The sequence below is a fragment of the Prionailurus viverrinus genome, chromosome E2 (assembly GCF_022837055.1).
Source record: "Prionailurus viverrinus isolate Anna chromosome E2, UM_Priviv_1.0, whole genome shotgun sequence".
In the NCBI taxonomy this organism is placed as follows: domain Eukaryota; kingdom Metazoa; phylum Chordata; class Mammalia; order Carnivora; family Felidae; genus Prionailurus; species Prionailurus viverrinus.
Window position 1 is genome coordinate 1,645,653 of NC_062575.1, and position 17,519 is coordinate 1,663,171.

Genomic DNA, 17,519 nt, shown 5'->3' on the forward strand with positions numbered 1-17,519 from the left:
ACAGAGAGACACAGAATGTGAGCAAGGGAGGGGCACAGAGAGGGGGAGACACAGAATCGGAAGCAGGCTCCAGGCTCCGAACTGTCAGCACAGAGCCCGAAGCAGGGCTCGAACTCACAAACCGTGAGATCATGACCTGAGCTGAAGTCTGACAGACGCTTAACCAACTGAGCCACCTAGGTGTCCCTATACAAATTTAGTTCTGTGGCTAATTCCTACGCACAGAAGCTGTTCTTCTTGCCCTCCTAACTGCCAATGACATTTGCTAAATCGCCTTTCTCTCAGACATTTGTAAGATACCAAAATGGAATTGAATACATCTCTGTATACAGAGTAAGAAATATCTTGTAAAAAAAAAAAAAAAAAGTATTAGACCTGTGTTCGACACAATCACTGACTATACAGGCAGGAGGAATGATTTCTGAGGCAACCAGAGACACAAATTTTCCCCGAGTGCTTCAGCAGCGCCCAATATCCCTCTGCCTGTTGCACATCCTGGCCCTGTCTGGAGTCGTTCCTTCTCTTGTTTCTGACCCAAAATGCTGGGTCTCACAAAACTAACTCTAGAACTGCAGGCTACAAGTGTTAGCTTCCAGCTCTAAAAATATGAGTGACATTAGCATACAAGGTGTCCATCTGAGTTTTGGGTGAGCATTCTATGCCTAAAGAGAATATCTCCAAACAGGTGTGGCAGACTACACTGATGGGAAATATGGTAACGGTTCCTTTAAGGGAAAGCGAAGCTCTGCCCAGTCCTCAACATGACGCAATTTCTAGGCGCCACCAGCTCTATGGAGGCTTCTGCTTTGGAGGTGGCGCGGATGCTCCTTTCCAGTGTAGCTGCTGCCGAAACTGAAACTACGTTACCCAGGAGCCTCCGTGGTGCCGGGCCAATGAATGCCTGGGAAAGTGGCGTTTCCGTTGGTGCGGGAGACGTCAGGGTGGGACTTCCGTTCCCTTCCAGAGCGGACATTTTGTTTGCTTTTGGATTAACCCACCAGGTTAGTCCATCTCGCAGAGAGGTGACACGAGAGGGAAAACACTGGAGGAGGCGTTGTCTCCCCTGAGCTGAGGCGGGCCTGAGGGTCGCGTCCTCGCACCCTCCGATCGTTAATGACCCTCTTCTCTCCCTGCGCCTTCTCGGGTCCGCAGGTTCGGGTGGAGGCGGCCCCACTGACGGACGAGGCGCAGGTGGGTGCTGCGCTCTCGGGCCCTCCCCCGACTTCCCTTTCTGAACCCGAGCTCGAATGAGGGCTGCTTCAGGTCCCTGCAGGTTAGGCCCCTGTGTCTAGACAGCAGGGGCGGTTGGGTCCCGTTTCTGACAGCCGGTGTGTGGGGTGTGGAAGGACGATGCAGGGAGGGCCCAGCATGTGCGAAGGCTCGGAGGAGCGACAGCCGGAGGCTGCGGGATACCTGGGGCCGTTGGTTTGTGAAAGGGTCAGGGAGTGTGAGGAGTTACACTTGCAGCGACATTCAGAGGGGCTGTGCCTTCATTCTGAGCGCCCCAGGAGCCATGGAAGGTTCTAACGGGAGGGACGCGATCTGAAGGTTTTCAAAGTATTTCATAGACTGATTATGGAACAAACTTGGGGTGGAGGTCGGGAGATGATGAGGACAGTGAGGCACAGACAGACAGACCTAGTCCGAGTTTACACAGCTGTTAGTTGGCCCTCAAGACTGAGGCACAGAGGGTGGACAGTCAGCCCCAGGTCTTTGTGTTGGGGCAGGAGTAGGGGGGAGCCGTGAGCTTTTGGGGCTCCTTCGTGGTTTCTTGTCTCTCACAGCCTCCTCTTCCCACAGGTTCCCACGAACTCAGAAGTAATGATGGACCCTGTGCAGGTGAGGGAAGGGTGTCTGTGCTCTCGATCCCACCCCATCCACATGGTCTCCAGGATTGTGGTGTCCTACGACACTTTGCTTACACTGCCCCAGCGCATGAGTCTGAGGACCCTGGAGAAATCCTCAGCCCAGAGTTATAGGTCCAGGCCAGGGGTTATATGGGAGGGTTCCTATATTGAGTGACTGTTAGAACATTGTTCCAGGTACCGGAAACCAACAGGGAGGAGAGACTGAGATGAAAGGTTTCAAGAAACTGCAGGTCTCCACCACGTGCGGTAGGAATCAGGAGCAGGTGGGCAGGAGTCCCGTCTGAGATGGCCCGCTGACAAGCTGGGCCTCCGTTCTGAGGGTTGTGTAGCCGTGGGGTAGGAGCAGAGGAGGGAGGTGATCTGATCCAGGTTTTAGCAGACCCCCTCTGGATGCCAGGTGGAGAACAGACTGTGTGTGGTGTGGGTACAGGGAGCTGTGGTAGCCACGAGGAGACCAGGGAGGAGGGCGTTTCAGCATTCTAGGTGAGTGGTAGTAAGGGGCCACAGGGGAGCTGTGTAGATGGGAGAAGTATTGGATCAGATTTTTTGAAGTGAGAGAGAGAACCCTGAGGCTTTAGGTCTTATCACCTGGAAGGGTAGATGTTCCATCAGCCAAGATGGGCATGTCAGTGATAGACGTAACTCAGATCAGATTTCAGGATTTTATTTGTGGCCTGGTGACGAGTCTTAACGTGTGCCAGAGAACACTGAGTGGAGGTGTCAGGTGAGCTGCTGAAGACAGGACTGGACTTCGGTGGAGGGCGTTAGGATGGAGACATCTAAGGAATAGAAGCGGGTGTGTAGGTGGGCTTGAGAGGAGGAATTTGCACAACAGTGTGGTTAGCGAGCCAGGAAAGTAATGGTGGAGGCCAGTGTCTGGGTGGGGGGCCAGAGTTGTGAGAGACCCTATGAATAGTGTGCATGTGGAAAGGAGTGTGAACCGCTGGCTCCTGGGCCCTGGTACTGGGGACTTAGAGGACAAAGGTGAGTCCAGCTTTGGTTGTCCGGTAGCATGATGGTAGCAGCCACCGGAGAACTAGCTGGCGGGAGGTGGGGGAGGGGACTGCAGCTCCACAGACCAGGCCCAGAGCTTCAATGGTGCCTCTCTGACCACCTGCCTGTTGCTGCCCTGGGTGCACACAGTAATCAAAGGGACTTTAGGAGAGAGCAGGCACCTTTGGCACCCAGTCGCCGTTACTTCCTCTGAGTTGAGGAATTAGGTAGGAAGGAACTTGGCGGGGAGATCTGTGGGGGCCTAGATGCGTGTCCTCGGGAGAGAGGCTGCTCATGGACTTGGTTCTCGCCATTGTGGCAGGGGCAGGTGAACTTTGAGGACGTGGCCGTGTACTTCTCCCGGGAGGAGTGGGGGCTCCTTGATGAGGCTCAGAGGCTCCTGTACCGCGATGTGATGCTGGAGAACTTGGCACTTACGGCCTCGCTGGGTAAGGCCCCCCACACCCACCCCAGTGTTCTGGACTGGGGTCTGCCGCTCCCCTGTTCCCCAAGGGCGTCTATCTCTTCCTGTATCAGAGATTGTCCTCTCTCTGACTGAGTACCCCTCTCCAGATCCAAGCACCCCTGTGTTCCAGTTTCTGCCTGCTTCCTCTAGCTGATGTTTCCAGTAGCCTGCCTCGGCCAGGAACTGCAGGGACCAGTGTGGTCACTACTAGCCGAGCCCATTGAGCTATTCTTAGTAAGACCTTGTTTTGAGGTTATTTTTATAATATTTAGTTTTCTTCTCTGAGTGGTGGGTTACCCAGACCAGTGCTGGCCATTTACCTGTCTCATCTTCTTCTTAGGATATGAATCTTCCATGTCCCTTCGGGTTGCCTCACTGGAGCTGGGCGGCAAGCCCTGGGTATCTGACTGGGCAGACGTTACTCCAGCCAGGACCAGAGAGGCTCAGGGTGGGTGTGGCCCTGGGGAGTGGGAGCGGGGAAGGATGTGGTGTCAGGGCTGGGTTCTGGTCACTCCCTACCCTCTCTTCCCACGTTTGTTTCTTTCTGTCTTTGGTTTCCCACGTAAACACTTGTCTTATGCTCTGAACTTTGACCTCTGTCTTTTCACCACCTGGGTCTCCATATCTCACCTGTTCCTCTGCACTGCTCCCCAACGTTGGCCTATACTTAGTGGTTATGAGATGTGCACATATGCCAAATAGTCCTAAAATATCAGGTGTTCAGTGGTAGCTATTCAGTAGACATACCTTCTACACACCTCTCACTGTCCCCAGCAGCCAAAGCCTCACTGAAACCCTGAAATGCTCTTCCTGGCTTGTACCCTACATTTGTGTTCTGCCCCAGCCAAGGCCTCTTCCATCCTATGATCTTTAGATGCTAACTACTGGTTAGCAGCTCTTTATTCGTCTGGAGCTTGGGCCTCTTGTTCTGACAGCAGTCCTATGACCTTGATCTTATTTCTGTTAGACACACATTTGTAATGAGGCTGCCCTTCCCATCAGTGTCCGTTTGCACTTCACCAGCATTTGTCTGCTTTCAGGTTCTTGGCATGGAACGGAGGACGAGGAGACAGCTTTTGAGCAGAACATTTCTGTGGGTGTGTCACAGGTCAGGACTCCCAAGGCAGGCCCTTCTACCCAGAAGGCCCACCCCTGTGAGACTTGTGGCCCACTCTTGAAAGACATTTTGCACTTGGCTGAGCCCCAGGGAACACACCCTGGGCAGAAATCATACACATGTGGGGCATGTGGGAAACAGTTCTGGTTCAGTGCAAACCTTCAGCACCAGAAGCAGCACAGTGGAGGGGAAACCTTCAGAGGGAACGAGGGCGGCACCTTGCTTGTAAACAGCTGCCCTGTCGAACCATTGGAGATGCCTTTTATGACCGGGAAGGGTTATAAGGACTTCCCAACTAGCTCAAGCATTTTCCAGCACCGTGCCCCTCATAGCAATTGGAAGCCAAACGGTAACGCCAAATGTGTGGAGGCCTTTCACAGTGGACAAAGGCATTACGAGTGCAGCGAATGTGGGAAGGTCTTCAGCCGCAAAGACTCACTTGTCCAGCATCAGAGAGTCCACACTGGAGAAAGGCCTTATGAGTGCAGCGAATGTGGGAAAACCTTCAGCCGCAAACCCATACTTGCTCAGCACCAGAGAATCCACACTGGAGAAATGCCATATGAGTGTGGCATATGTGGGAAAGTTTTCAATCATAGCTCCAACCTTATTGTACACCAGAGAGTCCACACTGGAGCAAGGCCTTACAAATGCAGCGAGTGTGGGAAAGCCTACAGCCACAAATCCACACTTGTTCAGCATGAGAGCATACACACTGGAGAAAGGCCTTACGAGTGCAGTGAATGTGGGAAATACTTTGGTCACAAATACAGACTCATTAAACACTGGAGCGTCCATACTGGGGCAAGGCCCTATGAGTGCATTGCCTGTGGGAAGTTCTTTAGCCAGAGCTCTGACCTTATTGCGCACCAGAGAGTTCACAATGGTGAAAAGCCCTATGTGTGCAGCGACTGTGGAAAAGCCTTTAGCCACAAACATGTACTTGTTCAGCATCATAGAATTCACACTGGAGAAAGGCCATATAAGTGCAGTGAGTGCGGGAAGGCCTTCAGGCAAAGAGCTTCCCTCATCCGACATTGGAAAGTTCACACTGGAGAAAGGCCTTAGTATAGTAGGGAATATACCGTTTCCTTGTGCAACATAGCAACTGACACTAAAGAGAAGCTCTGAGAGTAGCCTTCCGTGAGTAGCCATCAGCTGGAAGTTGAACCTCATACGTTTAAACATCCACCCTGGGGAGGTTGAGTCAGAAGCTTTCTGGCGCAGTGTTGTACTTTATAACATGCCCAGGACCTTTGCCAGAATTCTGTGGCCACCAGTGTCTCTGAAGAAAAACCAGCCATGTATGGAAGGGCAGAGTCCCACATTGCACAAGTCACCCCGACGTGCTCTAATAGGCAGATCTCTGCTGCTCCTCCCTTTCCTAGAGGGAATCATCAGTAGTAGAGCCCATTAAAAATCTTCACTCCTTCCTACCTTTGCCTCCATCAGCTGGTTTAAGCAAGGACATGACTCAGTTTTGGTCATAAGCTTGCAAGCTTTGTTCTGCTGGCTGTTTGCAGAGAGGGTTTCCATTTGTCATGGACTTTGTTAGTCCCATTTTGCACTTAACGATGGATTTATCCAGTCTCCAAGTCAATTACTTTGGGAATTGCCTGCCTCACACTGTTCTGTTTTTGCAAGCAATACCTTAGTTTTCCAACTACCTTTAGTGTTGGGGACTCTGTTCACTCTGTGGGTTGTACTGAGAACAGGATTGGGCTCTGCCGGCATGAAGGGAGGAACAGGTTTTGTGAGAACTCCAAATGTTGCGTCTCGGTGGTAGCAGAATGGCAAAGAACAGCTCTCGTTTTAGTTTTGGTCTAACTTGCATCACTGCTCAAGGCTGTCTCTGAAAGAATACTGATCTTGGGTCTAATATTTTGGCCTGTATTCCAAGATTATTTGTGTGATCAAGGTCACCCCGAGTAGTGGGCAGTTGTTGTGACAGTCTCTGGTGTTCTGGGAGCAGTTTGAATTGATTCCCTTGTTCCAGACGGATGTTTCATGTTCCCATATTTTCTTGAGGAGAACTTGGCCCCTTGAGACCCGCGAATGGCCCTGAAATCTATTAGTAGGAAGATGTCCCTGTCCCCTAAAAAGACTAGGTAGGAATCCTGATTGGTACGGGGACACTGATTAATAGGGAATTGGGAGCAAACTGTAGGGAATGTGACTCTTGTAAAGGTATATCCACATGTTTCCATCACTGTGGCTTCGGTATGAGGGCTTATGGAAATTCTCAGGATTCCCGTATTTGTGTCTCTTACGGCTACTGTCACTGTCAGCAAGCTATATTTTCTGCAATAAACTGTACTGATTTATAGTATACAATTCAGTTAGTTTTGATAACATGTTTGCACCTGTGAAAGCAAAGTTTTCTGATTTGCCCTCCAATCCCTCTCCTCCTTACCCATTCCTAGGCAACGACCCATCTTGCTTTCTGTCAATGCAGATTTTATTTCCTAGGATTTTATATGGAAAAATACACGTCTACAGGTAACACTTTAATATGTGCTCTTGTGTATATGGCTTTATTTAACTCTGCATAATTATTTTTGTCGTTCATTAGTCTTTTTCTAGAAGTAATTTTTTTCTTTTTCAGGAAATGACTTATTCTGTAGGTAACACAGACTAATCCTGGTATAAGTAGAAGGGGGCCCCTTGACAGAATACAAGGAGGTAGGGATTTCAGAGTCTCTTGTATGTTGGTTACCACAATCATAGTGGTTTTTTTCTTTACATTTTTAGTCTTTTAATGATTAATTACATTGACTACTTTTCAAAAGCTGAACCCACTTTACATTTCTACAGTGAGCCCCATTTGGTCACAATGTATTCTTTTTATGTATCGTTGCATTTATTTGTTGTGTTTCTCTCTGTAAGGATTTTTGCATCTATGCTCATGAGGGATGTTAGTCTCTAATTTTCCCTAATGCCTGGGTTTAGTTGGTATCACCATAATGCTGCCTTTACACTTTAAGTTGGTTAAGTATTCCCTGATTTTTAATTTTCTGGAACAGTTTTTGAAGAACTGGTATTGTTTCTTTCTTTTGTAGAATTCACCAGAGAATTAACTGGGCCTGGAGTTTATGGGAAGATTTACAACTACAAATTTAATTTTTATAGTGGATATAGATCTATAGAAGTTACCTTTTTGCCCCTAGAGTGAGCATTAGTGATTTGTGTCATTCAAGGAATTCAGTTTATTCAAGTAGTCAAACCTTTCAAACTATTCTCATTATTTTAGTACCTATAGAATCTTAAGTGATGCCACCTGTCTTACTCCTATGTTAACCTTAAAAATAAAACTTCTAGTTATTTTACCAGCAGAAAATGGGTTTATTTAGGAATAGCTCAGAATTGCAATCCAGGACGAGCAAGTTGCAGCAAAACCATGGGCAAGTCTAGAGAACAGAGATGAGAAATGCTTTTTTTTATTGAGGAAAGGGGAAGTTGGGAAGAGCTTTTATACACTGAAAGACCATTGGAGTAAACTGCAAGTTGTAAGTATAGTGGCTTCTCACTGGCTGAGCTGTTGCCATCTCTCATTGGCTGGGTTGTTGCCAGGGGAGGAAGAGATCTTCCACCTGCTGAGATCACGAAGTCACGTGGGCTCAAGCTTAGTGGATTTTGCCAATATCAGTTGAGGATCTTGCCCATAAAGAGGATGGTAGCTGATACAATAGGAACAAAACGATTAGCTCTCCATAGTCTGCTATAGTGCTGTCGGAGACAACGAATAAAAGATGTCACATGGTCTCTTAATTCCCCTGGTTGGCTCTTGTGATTATTGCTGTAAAATTCTAGAATGATTCACCCCTTTTTGGGAGAAAGTCTGGCATGATTCTTCTCTAAGAAATCTCAACCCAATAAACGAATAGGGGCAGAGTAAGGAGAAAAAGAGTATCTCAAAGGGCCTAGACAAAAGGGAATAGGTTCAGACCCAGGTACCAATTGGAGTTTACTAGAGACGCCTACTGCTTGAGCCGCTCTAGTATTCTGACGCAAGGACTGCTTTGTAACAGTGGGTCCAGACACTGCAAATCTAGCTCATCTCATTGGCAGAGCTTCATTTCCAACCTGGAGAGGGGTTTCTCCAAGCTGATTGAGAGGGACAGTTGGGAAGAGCCCCTGTGGTTTCTCAGACCCCCATCACTGAGAATTAGGAAGATATTGGAAAGGCTGACTGAGGGCTGAATGCACCTGGGGTACTTGAATTTGTACCAATCTTTATTTTTTTTTTTGAAGCACAGCTAAGAGTTCATGGCACCCACTCACCCCGGATTATCAGCAGTGCTTAAAAGTGTCCAAATTCCCCTCTCTCCCTCCAGGATCAAAGCTTTCAGGCACCAGGGAACACTACCTGTGCTTACCTGTACCATGACCCCAAGATCTGACCCTTCTCTCTCTCATGAACTCTGGATATGTTCAGAGCAGCAGAATTGTTTCATCGTGCCCCTGTGTCTTCATGTATATTTACCACACTTAATGATGAGCCCTTCCCCAGGCAATGTAGGACCCAGAGCTCTGTCCACATCCTCCCACTCTCCAGAACACAGTGCTTGATGGAGAGAAAGGACGGGGGTCTTTTTTTTTTTTTTTTAAGATTTTGCCTTTTAAAAAAATATTTTCTAATGTTTTACTTTATTTTTGAGGGAGAGCATGAATGGGGGAGGGGCAGAGAGAGAGGGAGACAATCTAAAGCAGGCTCCAGGCTCTGAGCTGTAGGCACAGAGCTAGACTCGGGCCTGAACCCACAAACCACCAGATCATGAGTTGAGCTGAAGTCAAGAGTCGGATGCTTAACTGAGCCCCCCAGGCTCCCCAGGAGGACTTTCGAAGCACCCCAATGATAGCATCTTGAGAATAAGTGTATGGTGGTACCTGGGAAGCCCATGCTTAGCTGTGGCCACGCATAGTGGTTTGCCTGTGAGAGTTCCAGGAGCTTTACAACACTTCACAAAAAATTTATGAAATTAAGCAATGAGATTTCTTCTGCATGTTTGTTTTTTGAGTTTATCGGGAACCTTGCTCAGCTATGTGTTTCATTGTGGTGGTTGTAGCTGTGATTTGGCAGCTGGAAAACTGCTGAGGTTGACTTAGAAGCCCCCGTGTACTCAGGAGTAAAGCACCTGAGAAACACCAGGAGGAGGAAAGAATCCGGACTTGCCTGCACGGCTGGAACTACAGGGCTCTCCCCAAGACTCTGGGGGAAATGCAAATCACCCAAACCATAGCTAAGGGTCCACCAAAATGGCCCCCTCCCCAAACCACTCTAGGTCCACTATCCCTGAAGCCAACTCGGGCACGCCGACCCCTCCAGCAGAGTCTGTAACCGCCCCCCGCCCCTCACTCTACCCCTGCCCCCTGCCAGCTTCGCACTGACTCCTGGGCCTTCTTGGCGGCATTTCCAAGTTAGGTTTTCTGCCACTTGCGCTTGGGCTGATTTGCTCCCATCATGAATCCTTCCGTGTTTACATTCAGGATTCAAACCTGGGTGAGTCTCCACGTTGTGCCAAGGTGTGCATCCAGCTCCCCGTTCTGACCGGCAGCAAAGCATCATCAAACCAGCGGGGATGGGACCAGGATGGGGGGGACGGGGGACTCTCTCCAAGCCAGGTGGAAATCACCTTGTCACCCTCAGCCCATGGGGATTGTGTGATTGTGCGTGTGTATCTGCATACCAGGCTTTTGGGTGTCCCTGTGCCGTGGCTGTCTCACAAGTCTCCCCAGAGTATTTGTGCATTCGTGTCCTCGTATCTGCGAGGGCGCGTTGGCACCGCCCTCTGGGGCACAAGCCCCTGGTGCAAGCTCCACAAGCCGGCTGTGTGTCCCTTGTCTATTGCACCTGTTTTCTGCCAGGGCACGGTATAATGCGTGTGTGTGGCTTGTTGAAGGGCACCAGCACGCCTCGCCGGTGATACAGGGTCCCTGGGATGTATGTAGGGGCTTCCGGGTTCTGCTGAGGGGTGTCCTAATCTCACACGTGTCACACTCCATGTATCTCCAGGAGTGTCACATTGCACAACTGTCCACCTGGCATAGACCTGAAATACCCGTCTCACAAATACCTACTTTACAAGAAATACAGAGGAAGGTGTGTAGGAGTAAAAGCAAATTAAGAAGAAACCCTGGGCGCCTGGGTGGCTCAGTAGGTTGAGTGTGGGACTTCCGCTCAGGTCATGGTATCGGTGCACGGGTTCGAGCCCCTCATCAGGTTCTGTGCTGACAGCTCAGAGTCTGGAGCCTGCTTCCGATGCTGTCTCCCCCTCTCTCTGTGCCTCCCCTGCTTGTGCACCTCTCCCTCCCACTCTCAAAAGTAAATAAATAAATATTAAAATTTAGGAAAAAAAAAGAAACCAATTCTCCTTGGTACAAAAAAAGGGAAGAGACTTCCCTAGTCTTCCCTTAGAGCATTGTAAGGGTTAAATTGTAGTGTAGGGCTAACAGGTAGCTTGAAAAATAACAGCTTTGTTCTGACACTGAAGGTCAAGAGATAACAGCCTTGCTTTACTCTTGTAAATTATGCTTCACGCTCTTGTAAATCAGGCTTCACCAACCAAGGAAACAAAAGCTCAAAGAAAAGAGCATCAGAGGCAAGGTCAAGGAGATCCACTGGTTGCAACCTGGCAGCAGAAAGTCTAAAATAATCACCTCATCCGGCAACTGTTTCTAACTCATCTGGCAACTGTTTCTAACCCATCTGGGAACTGTTTCTCTGTTCTGTTCCCAGGTGATGATAAAAATCAGCCATAAAAACTCTGTACCCCAGCTGTTCGAGGCCGCACTCTTATCAAGAGTGTTGGTGCCAGGGCGCCTGGGTGGCTCAGTCGGCTAAGCGTCCAACTTCAGCTCAGGTCATGATCTCGCGGTCTGTGAGTTCGAGCCCCGCGTCGGGCTCTGTGCTGACCGCTCAGAGCCTGGAGCCTGTTTCAGATTCTGTGTTTCCCTCTCTCTCTGACCCTCCCCTGTTCATGCTCTGTCTCTCTCTGTCTCAAAAATAAATAAACATTAAAAAAATTAAAAAAAAAAAAGTGTTGGTCCCGATCTGTCGGCCTTGCCTCTCATTGCAATAAACTTTGTTGTGACTGTCACTGGTGCCCATAGCATTCTGTGTCAAGAGTCGTGTGGATGCAACAGCATTTCCCTTGGCGAACTTCTAATGGTAAGTCTTCTGAAAGGCTAAGTAAGCTTCTTGCCAGCTTTACCAGTGTGTAAAAACGTGGGGCGCCTGGGTGGCGCAGTCGGTTAAGCGTCCGACTTCAGCCAGGTCACGATCTCGCGGTCCGTGGGTTCGAGCCCCGCGTCAGGCTCTGGCCTGATGGCTGGGAGCCTGGAGCCTGTTTCCGATTCTGTGTCTCCCTCTCTCTCTGCCCCTCTCCCGTTCATGCTCTGTCTCTCTCTGTCCCAAAAATAAATAAACGTTGAAAAAAACGTGCCCGCGGGATTTTAATTTACGGAGGTAACGGAGTGACAAGAAAGGCTAATGCCTTAACCTCTTACTACTCGCAGACCCCCTGGAAAGGAGGCGCACATCCACGCCATCCAGGGCGCATGAAGCCGGTCACATGCAGGATCCCGAAGCAGAAAGAGAGGAGCTGGGACTAGGCCAAGACGCGGTGGCCGGGAAGGAGGTAGGCGGGAATGCCCCCTACTTGGCAGGAGGCAAAATCTCACATTGTACAGTCTGCGAATCCGAGTTGGGGAGGGCGAAGCCTGGACGTCGAGGCGGCAGGCAGCGCGCCCTCGATGGCCGCGATCCACATGCGTCTGGGGACGTTCGCGCCGGTTGTCGGGCGCCATCTGGTGGCTCCTCTTAGACGTTCCTCCCTCCAGAGCTCCGGCGAAATCGACAAGAGGTGGGATTTGGCGGCGGTACCCGAGGAAGGGTTCCAGGAGGCCGGGGGCGCTGGGGGGATCATCCCGGGGTCGCCGGCGCATCGCCGCGCATCAGTTCGCTGGAGATTGAATGCGCCGTTCTACTAGGGAGTGGCTCGTAGGCCCTCCCCGGGAAGGGGAAGCGTCGACCGGCACCTGCTGGTGCCTCTCTGCCTGCGGGAACCCAGTGTGGCGCCGCGGGGGAAAGGGAGAGGGTGCCCCGCGTCTAGAGGCGGCCCGCTCCGGAGGGGCAGGCCGGCCCGGGACGGGCGGGGAGGCCGGGGTAAGGTGCCCGGGGCCCGGCCGCGGCTCCTCGTGGGGTCCGGTGGTCGGAGGCGCCTCCGCCGAAGTTCTCCCAAGTCCCAACCGATAGCCGTGGATGCACCGGCCGCGCCCCGGGGGCCGGGGAGGGCGGACCCCAGCGGCACTTGTGCCTGCGTGGTTTCTTGCGCTCGATTTTTCGGAATCCTGCTCCGGAGGCGAGGAGCGTCACAGAACGTGCAGGGTGGCGGGGATAAGGTGCTCAGGGTCTGGCCGCGGTTCCCCACGGGGCCGGCGGTCGGAGATGCCTCCACGGAAGTTTCTTCCAAGCCCCAGTCTTCTGTCCCGGACGGGCAGCTGTGCGTGCGGGCAGACGGGAGGACGTAGCCGGCCCGCGGCGGCCCCCGCGCGTTCCGAGCTCCTCGCAGACACGACCGACAGTTGAGTCGGCCAGGTGGCCCCAGGAGCTCCAGGGTTGCAGCGATGGGATCGTGTTGGGGGGCCAGTAGTTGAACACAGGAGGCTCCCGTGATCCGTACAGTCCTTACCCGGACCCGTAATTTTTTCACTCAAAAGCTAGTATTTTTTTTTAAATTATTTTAATTTTATTTATTTTTGCTGCCAGGAAAGGGCTGGCAAGGTTTCCAACCCCCGTGCTTTGAAGTGGGAGTGCGAATTAGCTCAGAAGGTTGCTTTGTGGACGCTAACGCAATTTCCTTCGCTTGGAACCCTGGGTCTCTGTGGCAGTAACCGCGCATGCGCGAGCCCCGACCTCGAGGCTGCTTCAATCCTCAGGCGCCTAAGGGCGTCCTCTGGCCCGTGTGACCCCCGCCACAGGGACCAGGCAGCGGCCGAGGCCGGAGGTCCAAAGCAGACCTGGAGGTGTTGTCCGTGCAGGCTCCCCTTTGGAGCTCCTTGAGCCGAACTCCGTGGTGAGCCCGCTCTCCCGCGCTGGGCTCGGCTCCAACCAGACGCAAGACGGATGTTCCGGTGCGGGGAGCTGCTCCTCCCACTCCACTAGCTCATTCCCTGCAGGCGGGTGCGTGGTGCGCAGACAGGGATGCGGAACCTGCCTGGCCTCGCCCTGCTCCACGGCTCCGTTTGGGCCGGGGCCGCTGGCCCAGCGGACACTCCTTCCTTCTCCGCGGCTTCGTAAGCGGTTCTCCCCGCAGTGGAGAGGCTGTCCCTCCGCGCTGTGCGCCCCCGGACCACTCGAGGTCAGCCCCCAAGTGCGGGTTCGCCTTGGCCCCTGAGCGTCCGTCCACCCCAGTGCGCCCGAGGAGCGGGGGGGTGGAGTGGGGAGTAGAGTGGGGGAGGGAGGCGCGCCCGACAGCGATGGTGGGGGTTCGAAGCTGTGATGCATCGCAGCGGTTCGTTCCGGAGCAGCGCAGACTCCCAGGCCGACCAGTGGCTGCTGAAGGAGCCTTGTGCTTCCCTTCATCTCCAAGCCCCTGCCCGCGTGTCCGGGTATCTCTGCAACCCCGGCGGGCCAGGATTGGGGGAACGAGCTTCTGCGATCAAGGCTCTCCCCCTACGTCCCTGCCGCCGCTCATTTCTCGAGCGGAGTAGCCCTTGCAAGGCGTCCCAGCGCCTCCCCTCGGCGTGGAGCCCCCTGGTCTCTCCGTGGGGCCGAGCACCGCTTCCCGCGTCGTGAGCTGTGCAATAGCCTCCGAGGCAGGGGCGGGTCCGACAGCGGTCCGGTGATGGGCGCGGGCACGCGTGCGGGGCTCTTTTCCGAGACCTAGTGTTATGCCCAGAATTCGTGATCCCCAAATACCGCCAGGGAGCCGAGTCCGATGTAAAAGTAAAAGAGCCTTTATTTTAAGTAGCTCGAGCTCAATCCCCATACCTGCACCGACGCAGTGGTGTGGTACCAGGGAGAGAGAGCGAGTTTCCAAAGCCCAAAGGTTTTTTATTGGGGCCTAAGGGCAGTTGGTGAGGTAATGTAATAGCTATGGCCTCAGCTGATTGGCTGGGGAAGGGTCCGAGTTCTGTTGGGCAGGTGGGGGAGGGGGTGGCTCAAGGGGAGGAGGTGTGGTCAAGGTGAAGGACACAGAACAAGATCTAGTCGGCTGGCGTAGGCCCGCCCTTTCACTAGGAGCCTGTCTCCAGCACCCCGAGCCCCCTGTGGGTGCCTCTCAGCAGCTCACAAATCCTGAGATCATAACCGGAGCTGAAGTTTGGACGCTTAAGCGACTGAGCCACCCAGGCGCGCCCCAATCCTCCTTGACACCTGGGACGAACTTCCGGCCCTGGACTGCGTAATTAATCCTCGAGGTGGTTGGTGATCAATCCTCCAGGCAGGTGCCTCAGAGGGTGCTCGCCAGGAGCTCCCTGGGGCCTGCTGTTCTGCCGCTTTGTGCACCCCACAATCCTGTTGGTGGATGGTCGTGCCACAGGGTCGTGGTCCTCCCCGGGCAAGCGCAGACATGGTGCCTCCTCCCGCGTGCCCAGCTTCCCGTTACCACTCGAGGAACCCATCTGCTGGGAAACCAAAGATTTTGGCCCTGTTTTTGCTCTGGGAGTCCGGAGACAAGAAGGCGGTGGGAGTGGCAAGCCGAGCGGCCCCTAAGGAATGAAAAAGAACGCCAAGAAAGCTGTTCAAAGCCTGGTGCCATTTCCATGAAAACTAAGCCTCGGAGAAGGCTGCGAACCCCCTCGTCTCTGAGCGGTTTAATTTGGCGTCCGGCTGTAAGCTGTAACTTGCCCAATTGCAGACCGAGGAAGGGTGCCCTTCCTTCAGATAGAAGTGGTGAAGGGCCAACCCCAGAGGGGACCCAGATTACCAGGTGCTATCAGAGGGTAAACGCTGTGAAGCAAGGGTGGATCGAGGGGGCAAGGCGAAGGGGTCTCGCTGCGAGGACCCAGGTTTTGCTGATCTTGACAACGCGTGCGTAGTCTATCATATTGTCTATCATAGAGCCAATAGGCCGTCTCTGTTGTCTGCTGTAGTTCTAGAATAAAGTGGTTTCCTCTGACTACCTCGGTGTGTGGGGGGAGTTTCTGAGGTGGCAGAACCCACAAGTGTTAGCACCCCTAACACTATCGGCAGAGTTGCAATGAGCGAGTTTTAGAATGGGGGACATCGTAGATAATTTGGCAGTAACTTCAAATTAGAATAACCAAGCTTTATATATATATTACATATGTTTTATTTTTTATATATATTTTATTTTTTATATCTCACATGTATATTTCATTTGTTATATACATAGATCGGATTGTGAACGTTTTAAGGACCTTGTGAGGCCTAAAAACACCGTGAGGTCGTGGCAGCTGTTCTGAAGGCCCCTGGAAGATGTGTCCTTATTCCTTGACCACATGTAAGTGTTCCCTTTGACACACGATTTGGCAAATGTGGAATTTTTTTTTTTTTTTTTTTGTGGATGAGATGAGCTTTTTTTTCTCTCTTTATGCAGGTGAAGCAGAGAGAGGTGTCCTTCTAAAAGTTGTAGGAAGAGGAGGGGGAGATTACTGCCATATAAGGAAGTTCTATTTGATGACCCGAGACAAAGATGCTCCACGGATGCCTTGCTGCCTTTGAAGGTAAGTGCAGAAGTGATCTTTGGTCAAGGAGCAGGAAAGGAGGCAGGTCTTGGGGGAAAGGTAGAGGATGAGCATTCAACCCCAAAACCTGTGTCTGGGCCTGTGCCCCCATAGGGAGGGAGGGATGTGTAGATTTGCCCTTATGTGAACAGACTGTTCTGACCTGTGGAATCATTAAGACCACGTAATTGATGGTCTTATACCACCAAAAATCTGCGGTAACTGTTTTCAGCAGCTTCTAGATAGAGAAGTAATACAATTTATTCCATCACCAAAACAAGTATAATGAAATGCATGTTTTTGTTTTCTTTAGGTTTGCTTATTTATTTTGAGGGAGAGCAGGAGTTGGGGGGGAGGGGGCAGAGAGAAAAAAAATCCCAAGAAGGCGCTGTGCTGTCAGCCCAGGGTTGACTGTGGGGGCTTGAACTCACAAACCCTGAGACCGTGTGACCTGAGCTGATATCAAGAGCCTGAGCCACCTACGTGGGCCCCATGAAATGCATTTTGAAAAAGATTCCCATTTTAAGAATTCAGTGACATTGATAGGATGTCCCTCAGGATCCATCTATGTAAGTTGGCTGTGGGTGGAGGTGGGGTGGATAGAAAAGACCCAAGAAGAAAACAAGGACGGAACATGGATTAGGGGTTATACATATGTAATTATATATTTAAATAAACTTCTATAATTGAGTTTTAAGTACAAAATCTTGCTTAGAATAGGAAGTATGTGGCAAAGTGCTTAATTCTCTGGGTTTTTGTTGTTTCGCGGTATCCTGGAGCAAGGAGCCCTTGTGGGGCTGACATTAGTCTCCAGCTGTTCCACCACCTGGAAGTCACATTATTTAGCACAATCTGATAGGGGGCCCCAGGCCCCAAGTAGACAAAGGCATTGTTTATCAGGCAGTGCTGTGGAAGGGGGAGAACTAAACTGATTTTGAAGTTTAAACTGATTTACTCTTTTACTGCAGGGTAGTAGTAATATTTAAAACCTGTCCTTTCCTATTCCTGTACAGTAAGTATTGCTGGGAAAACAGACCTTTACCGCCTCTCCTTCTCAAAGGCAGCACATCTGGTTGGCAACCTTCATGTTCGCAGCTAGCAATGGGGAAAGGTTATGATGGCTGGACTAATGCTCCTTTCAACAGAGAACCACACTCTCAAGTGCAGGGTGTATGTGGCCAACACACAGTCAACAGCACAGACGAGGGAGCAAACACGTGTAAGAACATTTTAAACGTTTTTGTTGAACATTTTTATTGCACTAGCGTGAGGGCCCAATGCGTTACTTTTCATCAGCACCCACAGCAAGTAGACTTGGCAAATACACACCTATGGGTGGCACACAGTTCTCGGGGGAAATGCACGATTCGAGCAGGGGGAGATTGCA

The 17,519-nt window shown here is 51.4% G+C and overlaps 2 protein-coding genes and 1 long non-coding RNA gene across 8 annotated transcripts in view; 2 read left to right on the top strand and 1 right to left on the bottom strand.

Moving 5' to 3' along the window:
- The window catches only part of LOC125152410 (zinc finger protein OZF-like), a 516,059-nt gene that overhangs the window by 402,906 nt on the left and 95,634 nt on the right, over positions 1-17,519 (bottom strand). The gene's annotated exons all lie outside the window — the stretch shown is intronic.
- Positions 982-9,072, top strand: ZNF772 (zinc finger protein 772). 6 transcript variants are annotated; one of them, XM_047834350.1, is made up of 7 exons: positions 982-1,191; positions 1,801-1,839; positions 3,184-3,310; positions 3,668-3,775; positions 4,368-4,435; positions 6,868-6,943; positions 7,504-9,072. In XM_047834350.1, exons 1-7 carry the CDS (start codon positions 1,114-1,116, stop codon positions 7,614-7,616), a joined length of 609 nt encoding a protein of 202 aa, XP_047690306.1. In that variant the 5' UTR covers positions 982-1,113; the 3' UTR covers positions 7,617-9,072. The 6 variants fall into 6 exon arrangements, 5 of the variants coding, with proteins under 5 accessions (XP_047690306.1, XP_047690303.1, XP_047690301.1 ...); XR_007147191.1 differs by having other exon boundaries at positions 4,368-6,943; positions 7,050-9,062; XM_047834347.1 differs by having other exon boundaries at positions 3,190-3,310; positions 4,368-9,063.
- On the top strand, positions 11,841-17,270 carry LOC125152460 (uncharacterized). Its single transcript, XR_007147206.1, has 4 exons — positions 11,841-12,081; positions 15,802-15,909; positions 16,006-16,132; positions 17,146-17,270. It is a non-coding gene; the product is annotated as an uncharacterized LOC125152460 (long non-coding RNA).

Coding starts and splice junctions, on each gene's coding strand:
- ZNF772 (XM_047834345.1), top strand. CDS start 1,114: ATGACCCTCTTCTCTCCCTGCGCCTTCTCGGGTCCGCAGGTTCGGGTG. Junction 1,192..1,800: donor CACTGACGGACGAGGCGCAG/GTGGGTGCTGCG, acceptor CTCTTCCCACAG/GTTCCCACGAACTCAGAAGT. Junction 1,840..3,183: donor TAATGATGGACCCTGTGCAG/GTGAGGGAAGGG, acceptor CCATTGTGGCAG/GGGCAGGTGAACTTTGAGGA.